Source organism: Lithobates pipiens, unplaced genomic scaffold (assembly GCF_037356315.1).
Source record: "Lithobates pipiens isolate NorthernLeopardFrog02 unplaced genomic scaffold, aLitPip1_a1.2 Scaffold_16, whole genome shotgun sequence".
Taxonomy (NCBI): Eukaryota; Metazoa; Chordata; class Amphibia; order Anura; family Ranidae; genus Lithobates; species Lithobates pipiens.
The window spans coordinates 147,131,146-147,146,395 of record NW_027507748.1 but is presented as its reverse complement, the minus strand read 5'-3'; the positions used below and the strand labels follow the sequence as shown (position 1 = coordinate 147,146,395).

The 15,250-nt window shown below is 41.4% G+C and overlaps 1 protein-coding gene across 2 annotated transcripts in view; it reads right to left on the bottom strand.

Annotated features, from left to right (window-relative positions):
• Positions 1 to 287: 287 nt before the first annotated feature.
• DPH1 (diphthamide biosynthesis 1) overlaps positions 288 to 15,250 on the bottom strand; it is a 467,476-nt gene continuing 452,513 nt past the window's right edge. The window contains exon 12 of one of the 2 annotated variants that reach the window (XM_077480579.1): positions 288 to 1,530. In XM_077480579.1, the coding sequence (XP_077336705.1) occupies positions 1,477 to 1,530 (54 nt within the window). In that variant the 3' untranslated portion in view covers positions 288 to 1,476. Of the gene's footprint in view, positions 1,531 to 14,131; positions 14,497 to 15,250 lie in introns of those variants that run through there. The other variant, XM_077480578.1, reaches the window with a different exon arrangement.

Here is a 15,250-nt window from a genome sequence, read left to right as displayed (position 1 = left end):
CTAAAAAGTCAAAACCTAACACCTAAATAACACAGTTTATACTGTATACAAATATGTGAACTCTTACTTGAAAAAGGTGTGTAATTCTGTTCAGCCAATGTTATGATCCAGGCACCCCTGCCAAACAATCAGGTATGTGACCTCCCGTGCAATTAAAAAGCAAAGCTGGTCAGAGACTCTGCAGCGGGCAGTAAAATCCCCATTGTTCCTGCTACATGCCCTTTTTTTGAGTATTTTTTATGCCAAACAGTGTATCCAAAATAGAAAAAAAAAATCAACCACAAAAATTGGTATTCTTATAGAATTTTTATTAGTTTTCTGTGGCCTGGGGTTTCTTTTTAATTACAAAAACTAGGACAACTAAATGTAATTTACATGTAAACTATACATAATATACGCTTGCAATGCAGGCACAGTCATTTTGCTTGTACGGTTCTCTGTTGCGGAAGAAATGTAATGTGTTGGACATAAAATGTGACTTGATATATTTTTTAATATAAGAGAGTGCAGTCGTGTCATACAGAAGAGGCAGACACATGGCTTGTCATGTCACACTGGGTTTACTGCCGCTGAAATTAATTCTACCTCTCTTAGGTCTCCCTCCCGGGAGGAGCTGTCACCAATCCACAGCGCTCTGAAGACTTTGTTCACACGCTGAAGGTATAAAACAAAATGTAGTTTGCATCTATTGTTATAAAATAAAGGACTTTCGGAGACTGCACGACAGGGACCGTGACCCCTTACCGCACATTACCTGCGTACATTGCTATTTGTTGTTTATTCACTTTCTCACTTCAATCGATGTAACACCCCTTGAGCTCAGCTCTTCCCTGGATAGAAGCTCCAGGCGCAGCAATTGCTGGGTCCCTTCCAAAGAACATTAAAGCTCGTGATCCCATCACATAGACATTACAGAGCTTGCTTGCTGTGGGTCTCCACGCGGGAGGTGATTGGTTCTCACAGGAGGGGATGCTGCAGTCAGTGCCAATAGTGGGGGCTTGGTGGGTACTGATTCTGCGTCACCCAGGCAACGGCAAGAGGAGGGAGAAAATGGCTCAGACGAGACCTTATTAAAAAGAGCTTTTGATTAGTAACAGACCCTGTATGGGCTCTGGAAACTCCGGAAAAGAAATAGAGGTGGCCACCTGACCTCTGCCCACAGTACATCAACTGAAACATGTGATAAAGTAATGGAGTGATGTTCACAGGGTCCTTGTAAACCTGAAAGAGTTAATAAGGAACGATCTTCAATCTAAAGGGCTATGAAGCTGTTAATGGAGCGATACTTCCCAGATCTACAGAGTTGACGTAACATACGGTTTCATTTTCTGTCTTCACACCTGCCGGTGAAAGGTGGCGAATGACTTCAGTGCCTGCAATCAGCAATACGCAGGCAGTTGTTGGCGTTCTCAGCGCAGGCCAGCCTGCTACTCGGTCATTTGCTCTGGCTCTGTTCCTCTTCCCGAAACCGGCAGTCTAGACTTTCTTTGCACACTCATCAGTGGCTGGGGTCTTTTTGAGGTGAGATGACTAAAGCAAAAGAAAAAAAAAAGTCACTCCTTTAATTGGTAACCTGCGCTAAACTTCGTGACATAAAATCATTTTCAGCACCTGTGATAAATATACAGTTCATTGCAATGTGAAACTCCCATGAATTGTGTCCCAATGGGTTTCTCTCGGAATATCGATTATATTAGTTACGTGGTTTGTGGAGTCTACTTATGAAAAGTTAATATTGATATTTTGATATTTTTCAACAGAAATATCAATTCCAACATTCACTTACAGAGCTGTTTGGTGCAACAATGCTTCTAAAGTTGGCCATGTTTCTACAAGTATGAAAAAAAAAAAAATCCAACAAAATCTGTTTTGTAGATAGACTTTGAAATAGAGTGAATTTATCAAGAATGGAGCAGACAGAATCTAGAGCAGCTGTGCATAGCAACAAATCAGCATCCATCATCACATAGTTCAGTTAGGCTTTGATAGGTTTCCATGCACAGCTACGCCAGATTCTGTCTGCTTCAGTTTTGATACGATCCTCTCATTGTGTTTAAGGGATGCTCATTGCAGGCTGTGATAAAATGAAAGTATATACATTGTACTTACCTCTTCAGTCCTCATGAAGAATGTTGTAGGTGACTAGGGTTATTGTTGGCTAAATAATGTTTTGGTTTGTCAGAGTCTTTAAAAGGGAACTATGGCCAAAGCTTGTTTGGCCATATTTCTCATGTAGGTCACAGGAGTGCAATCCACTGTTGGCTGATATGTCACAAAACAGCTCCAGTCTCCAGATGTATCCCGACAATGACGAGATCCACCCAGATGCCTGCCCGGTAGCTGTCTCAGCCTCTTAGTATGCTGCTGAGAGCCTGAGCCAGCTGCTTCTGCCCCCACCACTGCCCAGTGCTCCAGGGAACTCTGGAGGGGCAGACCAAAGAACCAGTGACCGGCAGTCGCCTCTTTCTGCTCAGAGTAGACCCGAGAACTGAGCGATCAGTGGTCATGTGATTGCTCAGTTCTTGGGCTTAGAGCCAATGGGGAACGGCTGTAAGCCAAATAGAGGACTATGCATATTTGCTTTTTTTCACTGCTCACACTTCTCCTTTAACCACTTGCCGACCGGCTGACGCTGATATACGCCAGCAGAACGGCACGGCTGAGCAAAACGACGTACCCATATGTTGCTTGTACCTCAGCCATGCCCGAGGCGATCGGATTCGTTGCAGAACTGACCTGCTGATCACTTCTGGCTAATGAAAATGCTTCCTCTGTCTGTAAATGTAAACACAGGAAGAGAGTGATGTCTCCTCCCCTCATGGAATCCTTTTCGGTTCCAGAGCAAGGAGAGAGGACATCCAAACGTGAGTTGCACTAACACTACATTGACACAGTACACGTTGGCACACTTTTCATCCCCCCGATCTCCCCCCCCCAGTTAACCCCTTCACTCCCTGCCACTGTGTCACCAATTGCAGTTTTCAGATTTTCCACTGATCACTGCATTGGTGTCACTTGTGACACTAATCGGCGTTAGGACAGCTAGTAGTAGGCCCAGGTAGCTTTAGGGTACCCCCTTAATAAAGGTTCAACTCCTTGATCACTCTCCTAGTTAACTCTTTCATCCCCTTGTCACCAGTGTCATTAGTAGATCTATTTTATAATCGCTGTATTAGTGTCACGGCTCATGCTAGCTAGTTGTTTAGTTTCACCGTCAGGTTTTTACAACGTCAGGGTACCCCCATATATTACCCAATAAAGTTTTTAGCCCCCTGATTGCCCCCTAGATAACCCCTTCACCAGTGATCACCGTATTAGTGTCACAGGTGATGCTGGTTAGTTTATTTATTATATTTATTTAATATTTTATATAATTATTTATAGCGTCAAGGCACCCGCCATATGTTACCTAATAAAGGTTTAACTACTCACCTGGCGGGTGACATCAGTTAGGTTTTAGTGTCAGTTGGGGTCAGTCTCAGTCCCAGGCAGCGTCAGATTAGTGCAAGTAGTGTTAACCAATGCACGCACCATACACCTCCCTTACTAGTATAGTGTCCGAACGGATCAATATCTTTGATCTGATCAGATCTATACTAGTGTCCCCAATAGTTTAGGGTTCCTAAAAATGCAGCGTTAGCGGGATCAGCCCAGATACTTGCTAGCACCTGCGTTTAGCCCCTCCGCCCAGCCCAATCCAGCCCACCCAAGTGCAGTATCAATTAATCATTGTCACTTACAAAATACAACACATAACACACATAACTGCAGTGTTCGCAGAGTCAGGCCTGATCCCCGGCGAACGCTAACAGTTTTTTTGGTAGCGACTGAAGCAGTCGCTGACAATCAGGTGCTCTTTTGCCTGTGATTCGCACTAGTTGTACCTATAAACTTAGAGGCCAAAATGTCCAAATAGAGGTACACTAGTGAACAGGCCTACATGTTCCTGAGCTGGTCAGATGAAAGCCGACCTATGGCTGAACAGAACGATACCAAGATGATACCTAAACCTGCAGGCATCATTCTGGAATAATTACTCAAAGTCCAGCAAAACATACCAATACGTTACTGGTCCTTGTTGGGCATATATTATGTTTTTTTTTTTCATGCAGTCTGTGGGCTGAATTAAAAAAGAGATTGATCGGTGGGTATGCCCACCATTAGAATACCACTTGCATCCACCCACTTTTATTGATGGGCATATATGCGCCTTTTTTTAACTGTGGTGGTGTATAAATAAAATATTAACTCAATAAAGCAACAACAATCTGTGCCAAAAAAAAAAAAGAGTAAAAAATATATGCCGAAGCATGGGGGCAAATCTCCCCTCCACCCCTTGCCCCCATGCTTTGGCATATATGCTCCTTTTTTTCTTTTTTTAACTGTGGTGGTGAAATCACCTCCTACAACGCTGGAGTCGCTGATTTACCTATCATGAGGGTAAACGCTGTTACTCTCAAGATAAACCAGAAGCTAGGAGCATTTCATGACTTCGATTTCACTGGATATAAACAGCGCCATTGGGAATTTGGTAAAGCATCTTATCACACCGATCTTGGTGTGGTCAGATGCTTTGAGGGCAGAGGAGAGATCATTGCGGATAATTACATTACCTGTGATAAAAAAAATGATTAAAAAAAAATGAAAGGAACAGTGCAAAAATAAAATAAAAAAGCAAAATAAATAATAATTAAAAAAAAGTACTCCTTTTCCCCTGTGCTCGCGTGCAAAGGTGAACGCTAGCGTCGGCCTCGTGTCATATGTAAACAGCGATTGCACCATGCATGTGAGGTATCACTGCGAATGTCAGATTGAGGACAGTCATTTTAGCAGTAGACCTCCTCTGTAAATTTAAAGTGGTAACCTGTAAAGGCGTTTAAAAATGTATGTAGTTTGTCACCTCTGCACGGTTGTGTGCAATTTTAAAGCATGTCGTGTTTGGTATCTATATACTCGGCAAAAGACCATCTTTTATATTTTACTAAACATTTGGGCAATATAGTGTGTTTTAGTGTATTTAAATGGCAAAATAATTGCATTTGAAAAATCGCTTTGCAAATACTGTGTGAGAAAAAAAATTGCAACACCCACCATTTTAATCTGTAGGGCCTTTGCTTTAAAAAAATAAATAAAAAAATATATATATGTTTGTGGGGTTCAAAGTAATTATTTTTTTCCACGTAAACAAAAAGTGTCAGAAAGGGCTTTGTCTTCAATTCGTTAGAAGAGTGGGTGATGTGTGGCATAAGCTTCTAAAGTTGTGCATAAAATACCAATACAGTTCAACCCCCCCTTTGGAAAGTAGAGAGCCCAAGCTATTTGCTGATAGGCATGTTGAGTCCATGATGGAATATATTATAATTTTGCTACAAGTTTTGGGGAAATTAAAAAATGTTTTTTTTTTTTTTTATACACAAAGTTGTCACTAAATGATATATTGCTCACACATGCTATGGGTATATGTGGAATTACACTACAAAATACATTCTGCTGCTTCTCCTAAATACAGGGATACAGCGTGTGGGACTTTTTGGGAGCCTAGCCGTGTACAGGACCCCAAATACCGATCACCGCCTTCAGAATTTCTAAGGGAGTAAAATGGTGATTTTACTCCTCACTACCTATCACAGTTCCAGAGGCCCTGAAATATCAAGATAGCACAACCCCCACCCCCCTCTCCAAATGACTCCAAACTTTGTGACAAAAAGCAAGATCTGCAAAATACTCAACATGCCTCTCAGCAAAAAGCTTGGGGTGTCTACTTTCCAAAATGGGGTCATTGGGGGGGGGGGGGGGGGGGTAGCTATCTTAACATTTCAGGGCCTCTGAAACTGTGATAGGTAGTGAGCAAGCGAAATCATAATTTTACTCCCTTAGAAAGCCTGAAGGTGGTGATTGGTTTTCGGGTTCCTGTACATGGCTAGGCTCCCAAAAACTCTCCCACATGTGGTATCCCTGTACTCAGGAGAAGCAGCAGAATATATGTTGTGGTTTATTTTCACATATGCCCATGGCATGTTTGAGCAATATATCATATAGGTGTCCGTTTATGAAGGAGTGATCAGTGGAGATCCAGAGGATCGCCGCTGATCACAGCCCATAAACAGTATATAAACCAGAGATAATCGGGGGAGAAGTGTTTGAATTTGTTCTCCTGCCAATTATCTCCACACACTGAGAATCCTCATAGACTGACACAGTAACGGTCACTTTATGAAGCTGCGGTCTCAGCGCTTCACTGGTGATCTGTGTCAGAATTCACACTCCCCGATTCACCAACTCAGAGGTGGAGAACCGGGGAGTGAAGAGGGAATGTGGGGGGATCTGAGGAGGAAAGAGGAAGATAATTAACTTCCTTATGCCTCGTTCAGACCCCCCAACACTGTAACCATGTCCCCCTGTCATATGTATGTGTATACATATATATATAATGTGTATATGTATATATATATATATAATGTGTGTGTATATACATGTATATATAATGTCTGTGTGTGTATACATGTATATATTATGTAGGGGGACGCTTTATTTCACTAACATTAATCACACCGCGTGTCAGTGTATTGAGCTGTGATAATTTATCACTGCTTAATAAATTGACATCTCTGTGTATCTGTGAATTTCTAGTACTGTAATCTCGTAAAGTCTCACGAGATTCCAGTATTAGGGGCCGTTCTCCAGAGTTAGAAGCGTTTGTAGATCGCTTCACTCCTCCAAGTGTGAAGCGATCTACTCCGCTTCATAAAGTGGCATACAGAGGAGAAAGATCTCCTATGTGAATGCCGGAGAATGAAGCAGTGAATAGATTTCACTGCTTCATAAAAGGACACCTTAGTGACAACTTTGCGAAACAAAAATATTTTTTTGTCATTTTACTGAAACTTGTGTCACAATATAAAATATTCAATGTGCTGAACATGCCTATCTGCAAATTCCTTGGCGTGTCTACTTTCCAAAATGGGGTCATGGGGGGGGGGGAGGGGTTTGTGCTGCCCTGCCATTATAGCACCTTAAGAAATTAGATAGACAGTCATAAACTAAAAGCTGCTTAAATTCCAAAAAAGTAGAAAATATCATATAGCAAAAAATAAAAACCACAGAGGAGATCAAATACCACCAAAAGAAAGCTCTATTTGTGGGGGAAAAAAAACTGGCATGGTATGCAAATTGGCGTACAGCGATTTCTTTTGTGAAGGCACCGGAGTTAGAAAGGGCACGCTGTGCCCTTTCTGGCTCGGGTCATGCCAGTAAAGGCGCCTGACGCGTGCATGCTTGGGAGTGATGTCACGTGACTCCGGCCAGTCACAGAGCCAGAGAACGTGTCCCCGGAAGGAAGAGGGGTGAACAATGGACGCTCGCTACTAGCGAGGAAGACGGGGACATTGCGGGTTTCTCCTGCAGGTAAGTATCACATAATGGGCTACTATGTGATGCATAGTAGCCCATTATGCTTTACCTCTGCAGGGAAACAAATTGGAAATAGCACCCATCAGGGTTTACTTCCTCTAACTGCAGCAAATAATAATAATTAAAAAAAAAACTTCTTCACTGCCATCCAGGTTTTAGAGCAGCTTGCATCCAAAAGACATCTTTTTCAGGGAAGGCCTTGCATATTTCAGCAGGACAATGTTAAACCACATACTGCATCTATTACAACAGCATGGCTTCAAAGTAGAAGAGTTCAGTTGCTTAATTGGCCTGCTTGAAGCCCAGACCTTTCCCCAATTGAAAATATTTGTCACATCTTCAAACAAAATACGACAAAGACGACCCTGGACTATTGAGTGGTTAGATTCCTATATCAGGCAAGAATGAAACAACAATCCTCTCCCGAAACTCCAGCAACTGGTCTCAGTTCCCAGACGCTTACAGAGTGTTTTTAACCGCTTCAGCCCCGGAAGATTTTACTCTCTTTCTGACCAGAGCACTTTTTACAATTTGGCACTGCGTCACAGAGGTGATCAAATACTTCCAAAAGAAAGCTCTATTTGTGGGAACAAAATGATAAAAAAAACGTGTTTGAGTACAGTGTTGTATGGCCGCGCAAATGTCATTGAAATTGCGACAGCGCTGAAAGCTGAAAATTGGCTTGGGCAGAAAGGTGTCTAAGTGCCTGGAATTGAAGTGGTTAAGAGATTTGCAAATCATAGCCTTTCTGTTTTAGGTAGATTTTACACAGTGTCCCAACTTTTTTGGAATTGGGGTTGTTTTTTATTATAATAATTGGCTGGATTGGCAGTTGACTCCCTTTAGATCACATGACACATCTCTGGGACAATCACTATGGGGAGAAAGACGTTGAGATGGGTTTGATATTTGTGACCTAGATGTAATCAAGTCTTCGCCATGATAATTATGACATAACCTGGATTATACATTGAGAAAGCCTTCTCAAGGCATAGATATTCAGGTTTGAATCATACAAGCAGTCATTTCCTTACACACACCTGTTATTTAGATCCTACATGTCTGACAGCCACCTAATACTTATTGCCAATAGTCTTGCATGACCTCTTCTGGTGGAAGAAAGTGTTTAAACAGAAACCTCTATCCAATTACTATTGTTTTCCCTAAATAAGACAGTACCATGACTGTCTGTGCCTACCCTCCTCCATTTTGTAAACCGAAAGAATCATACAACCTGGACCTAAATCAAGGGACATTGGTAGTTTTTTTCACAATGGCAGAGGTGCTTACCACCGGCAGTATAGCAGCAACTGTCAAGCGTTCAGAAGGGCAATTTGTAGTAAAAAAACAAAAAACGGGCTGCAACTGTAAGCCGAGAGTTTGGCCTTTTGTTGTGGTGTGCTACCAATGAACCAAATGGACAAGTTCGGCATGTACACAGATCTGTCTGGCTGTAACGTTAGCAGTAGGGTGGGTGAACTCCAGAATTATGTAGGGATTGGACCCTACTACACACTTAGAACTTGGAAATCGGTCACTCCAGGCCACAATTCTGTGCTTTTCTAAATGTATGTGTGCATGGCAAAAAAAATGGGCTGCAGCCTCAGTGCAGACAACACAGTATTTTTCTCTGTGGGCAGCTGTGCAAATCAAACTTTTTATTGAGTGCTCATGTATATTAATCCATTCAGCTCAGAAAGATTTTTCTGCCCTGGGAACCAGAAGCATGTTTCAAAAGTTCCATTCCGATGTTTATCTGAAAGGAGCCCTAGTGGCAGCAATTCATAGAAAAAACATTTTTATTTGTAAAAAATGCGGTATTTTAAACTGAAAGAAGTCCAGACTGCTTGGCAACGGGTTAATCCAGAAGGACAATTTGGATGTCAGGACATGGCTTCTCTATCTGTGACCTTTGCGCACATCCAGTCTCTGCAGGCACTGCAATCTCCGCTTTGTAGCATAATGAATGAACATAGGAAACAAGTCTAACTCCCGACTGCCATTTAGGAAGCAGCTAGGGAAAAAAAAAAAGAAAAAAAAAAAAAGAGTGTGCTACATACTGAAAGTTTATTATGCTTCCTAAACGATTCCACACTGTACTCTGCCAGTTACACAACAGTACAGAAAGTGCACAATTACTGCCACAAGCCCTGCGCCTGGATTACAGACAAAGATGGCAGCATCACAGCACTCAAAACATCTAACTGTCAAGTGTAGAAATTGCAGCATAAATAACCCTCTAAGAATGGCAGCGTATATATATGCTACAGGAATTATGGGTAATTTCACTGTACACTAAAAATGCTTTTTTATATTTTTACAAATAAACAGACAAAGGTTAAAAAATGCTATCTTCATGGTAGCCGTTTTATTGATTTTTCTATATACTAATCATACAGGATGTGCAATTTCCATGGCTCCTTATTTTGTAAAGCAAAAAGCAGTGTCGAGAGTGCAGTGACTCATAATAACCTATCAGCAATCTTCTTTTACTGCTCTGAATCTGGAACTACATTTTATTCATTACTGTCTGCACTACTTGATAAGCACAACGAACAACGGCAAAAAAATAATTTTTGTATTCACTAAACTAATTTTCTCTGACTGGATTGAGGAACACCAAGAGGTGAAAATATGAGAAGGGGAGAAATAAGAGTAAGGCCAGCCATAGACAGTTCGAATCTCAGCCAGTTCAGCAAGAATGTATTAAGTTGATTGCTTAATCAACTTGGGTAAAACCAGCCTGCTGGATTCACTTGCGATTATCACTAGCAGTTGCTGTTGCTGCTAGCAATAATCATTCTCCCTCAGAAGCAGAGAATTGCTCTGCAGGAGAGTTTTCCCTGTCAGCACTGTCTGTGTTTTGATCGGGGAATCATGTGAATTTCTTTTGTTGCAGGAAAAAAATTTGCACCGTCGATGGCCGGCTTAAGTTTACTGGGCACATAGAAAAACTTCTCTATACAGCTACTTAGTTCTCTCACTTTTTTGAAACACAAAGAATGAATTTTCCATCCAAAATTGGATATTGGTGGACAGAGTTGCCTATGTGAAGAATTCATAGTCTACCCAACACTGGATACTGGTGGACTGAAGTGCCTATGTGAAGAATTCATAGTCCACCCAACACTGGATACTGGTGGACTGAAGTGCCTATGTGAAGAATTCATAGTCCACACAACACTGGATACTGGTGGACTGAAGTGCCTATGTGAAGAATTCATAGTCCACCCAACACTGGATACTGGTGGACTGAGTTGCCCGTTGGCTTCCAGTTTTTTTTTTTTACAGAGACTACAGAGGCAGGTTTTCCTCGATATTCCCCCTGGTTCCAGCCACATAACAGAAACTCAAGAAAAGGAGTCTCCTCTTCTCAATAAAACATCTGTAATACAAAATAACTTGGATCTAGCCACAAGGTTTGAATGAGAAGCCAGGATAATGGTTACAGCAGGTTGGGAATAAAGGGAAAAATATGCATAAATGAAGCTCTTAATAGGGCTCATAAGCATCTGCCAGTAACTGACATATCCATGCTTATTAAACTGGCTCTTTAAAGTTGAACTCCTGGCTTTTCTTTTTATTGCATTGGGCCAATTTAAGTATACCTATTCAATACCTGACAATCGCTGTAGGAAATCGTCACAAATCTTCTGGGTTCTGGGCCTATTTTCCAATTGGACAAAGTGGAGTGGTGGGGTGATGACGTCACAACCCCCACATTGTTCAACATCATGCATTCAATTGAAAAATACAAGGTGTTCTGGGATCAGTTGTCCCCTGTTCTCACTATGCATAAGGGAGGCCACTCAACACAGGACCCCAAAAAAATGGCGATTGCTGTAGTAGTGCCAACTACTACAGTGATTCTTTGCTTCAACAGCAGTCCCACAGGTATGGAATATATTCTCTATACTCACACCAATATGACAATAAAAACTACTCAATAAAAACCATACCTGGATTTCGTCTTTGAAGCAGACAGCAAACAGTCAAAATCACATCTGAAACATACATATAGTATTTAAACAGTTTTTCCTGAGAAACGGGTTTGGAATCCTGTGTAGAAAGTCTTCCGAGCCTGGCACCATTACCAGAAAGCAAAAGAAGGTCCCTAATATACAGTGCAGTTAAGCTGTACAGCTTGGCCAAGGATGCATTCTTAGCCTGCTGATTAAACAACGAGGGAACAATAGTAAATCAATAAGGCCAACCTCGCTTTGTTTTTCTGTAAGCGTTTTTACATGATTAAGGATAGATGGCACCGTACAAAGTAATAAAGCCCTAATTGAGCCATTGTGCAGGGTATTACAGAATGCGGTAAAACAAATATTTTACTATTGGCTTCCCAAGTCAGGAGAAAGTAAATAAATGTTTCATCCGAAAATTGCAAAGTGCAAACCTGTGCAAGGCTCCGAGTTGGTCTGCTGCTAGTTCCGAGTCCCAGGTCTCACACTTAATGGTTAGGAATCAATGGGGAGGTTTGTTTATAAACCAAGCTGCCAGATGAGGCCGTCACTGTGCTTTACAGTGCATAAAAAAGTCATTGACTAGGAACACTCAATACGTTAGGCCATCCTACACACCAGATTTACCCCATTTGTAATTTCCTTGAAATGTATTGTTTTCTGTATACAAAGTAGACCCAGTTGAGGCTATTGTTCTTTGTACCTGAAATTTGGGGTTCTATCCATTAGACCTTTTTATTTTATTATACCTTACTCATAATTGTTGATGGCTAAATTAGTTCTGTTATTTGATGTCATACTGCTGTGACCTTATGTAATGCAAGTGCCCTTTTTTGTATCCAAATCAATAAAAATAGGTTGGAGTAAAAATGGTTATATGTGATTTAACCAATGTGCATTTTGTCACATTTTTGTAAGATTATATTAAATAACAAAATCTAGGTATTTAGTAAAACAGCATACCAAACAAACTACTAATGCCATGTACACGACTGGCTTTTCCGTCAGAATAAACTCTGACGGTCTTTCCGATGGAGTTCCACTGAAACGGACTTGCCTAGACACGATCACACCAAAGTCCATTAGTTTAGAATGTGGTGACATACAACATGTACGGCGGGACTAGAAAAAAGAAGTTCAATAGCAAGTAGCCAATAGCTGCCCTTGCGTAGTTTTTGGTCCGTTTGAACAGCATACAGACAAACGGTTTTCCCGATAGGAATTGATTCCGTCAGAAAGATTTAAAAGATGTTCTATTTCTAGGTCAGTCAGAATTTTCTTTTTTTACATGCCAGAAGCACTGTGTAAAGAGATCCAACCACCAATTAATCTGTACTGATCCAAATCTCCATTATTTAACTGTTACAATAGTGACACCTTGCCTCTTAGGGGGTGATAACACTCAAACTACTGTCAGGATTAGATGAATGAAAATGAAAGGCTTTGTTTACTGACAGTTTCAGCCTGCCCACTCAGCTCTGACTTCAGGTGGTAGGAACGTCTATAGGGCCCTCACAGGCAGCTGACAAGGGCCCAACATTTATGGTCTGTCCCAGAGCTATAAGGGACTAAGCTAAACAATATGGAGTATATTATGAAGACTTTGAGAATGTCAGCAGAGACCAACAGGTGTGCCAATCACATACACGAAGCATGCTTTTAGGTGCATTTTGCTGCATTCAGGTGCTTTTGACCTTCTAGCCTGCGGTTTACTTCCATACCATGTGGGGACTACTATATGTAATTCGTACACAACAGTAGTAGCGATGACAATTTCTAATCTCTTAATTTCCTAAATTCTAACCTCTAAACAAAACTGTTCAAAAAAAGTTTGCAATCCTTAAGAGCATGAAACAGTTTTGAAATGTTGAGAAAAACATTTTAAAAACGATCATTTTTTTTTAAAAGCAGTATCACATAGCAACCAGAACTTCTCTTAGCCCTTGTACACCTGGTTGGAGAATCCGTCGGAATGTGTCCTATCGGACCGTGTTATCGGATAATCCGACTGTGTGTGGTATGCATCGGCCTGATTCCGTCGGAATATCCGTCGGACCCAATTTTCCAACTTGTTGGAAATATTTTCCGACCAACTGGGCCGATCGGACATACTCTGATCATGTGCAGCCTACTCCAACGGATAAGGTGCCACGCATGCTCACATTCAAATTCCGACACGGAAGCGCTCGTTCAGGTAAAACTACTGCTCGTAAGCGATATAGCACATTCGTCACGCTGCAATGTTAAAAATTCTTTCATGAAGCGCATTCTCTTGTTCTTTACAATGCTTCAAGAACGAACTTCTTTTGATGCTCATAGTCACACACACTTCTCCCGAACGTATTTCATTACTCTTTTTTAACCATTTCAGCAATACAATTTTAATTTGCGTCACATCTACACAATTTTAGATTTGGTTTATTCTTTTTTGGATGCTTTTTTATTTTTAATTCCTAAAAATCTCCTTTAAAGACAGTTTGCTAATTTCTCCTTTTTTTGGAGTGTTTTTTGTGTGTTAACTTACCACAACAACATTATTTTATTTTTTATCTTTGGTTTTTCTTTTTTAATCTACAGGAGGTTGTTTAGTGTTGGTACCCCTTGTTATTCATTTCACTTTGCATTTTTGAAATGTACCTGCCTGCTCACAAATAAACTGGCCTTTTGGAAGGAAAACACATTACACAAGTATTTCATCAAACAAAAAAATTTTTTATTTTGGTCGCTATAAAATAAAAATAGGAACACAGCACTGGAGAAACTTCTTAACTTTGGTGCAGCCTTTGGCCCCCAGGGCAGACATGAACAAATTCTAACTGAAAAAATTGGTGGCCTGAGGAGTAGATATCTCAGGGAGAGAAGTCTGGTCCCGAAGTCCTAGAGAACAGGAAATTCAGATGCCATTTATGTCCCCAGGATGTGGATCTTCAAGAGGCTGCATCTTCTGGCAGACCAGACTGAACCCAGGCCATCACTCTCTCGTCTTCCTTGGGCACTTCCCACCAGGCATCCTTCCAGGCTGTGGCTCGGCTCCTGTAGTTGAGGTAGGAGGAGAAGGAGGGCGTTGTTCGACCTCCCTGCTGCCACTTGCCACAGCCTCCCCCCGACTGAGGTCTTCCTGTGTATGAAAAGGGGACATAGTTTTAGTTTTTTGATCATCAATCACACCATTTCGTGCTCCTGGCTTTTGCAAATTGAATGTTACCAAATAGAACAGACTATCATTCTGAGACCAGCATTTTTCTTTTCCGTCCCAATAATTTTTGGTCACTACTGTCTATTGAGATGTAAACCACTTTGAGAAATCACAACTTACTGATCAATAAGAACATCTAGTTAACATCATTAAATGTAACACAAGAAATATGTTCAACAATGCAATACCTGTCTCAAGCTGGGCCCCACCACATGTTGCTGCCTGGAAGGCCCAGGTTGAACATCAGAAGCCTCAGCTGGGGGTGAAGGATGCCTTGAAGGAAGACTGGAGAGTGGCGGCCTGAGTACCCCTTGGTCTACCAGAAAATGCAGCCTGTCAAAGTGCACCATCCTGAGGGAATAAACAGCATCTGGATCTCCTGCTCTCAAGGACTCAAGGTGCTTCTTTCTCTCCCTGAAATATGTAAGCTTCATGGCCACAATTTTCCGATTCAGATAGTCCATGTCTGCCGTGGGGACCATGATCCGCAACAAAGAAAGCAGTTTCTCCAGTGCTGCGTTCCTCTTTGTTCTGTCAGCATAAAACTTGTTGTAGAACTGCCACAGGCAGGGCATCTCCATGTACAGTTCTATGGATAGCCCCATAAAGTTTGCATTTGTGAAAGGATCCATATTGTCTGCAAGACACAACACAAGACAAACCCTCAAATACTAAT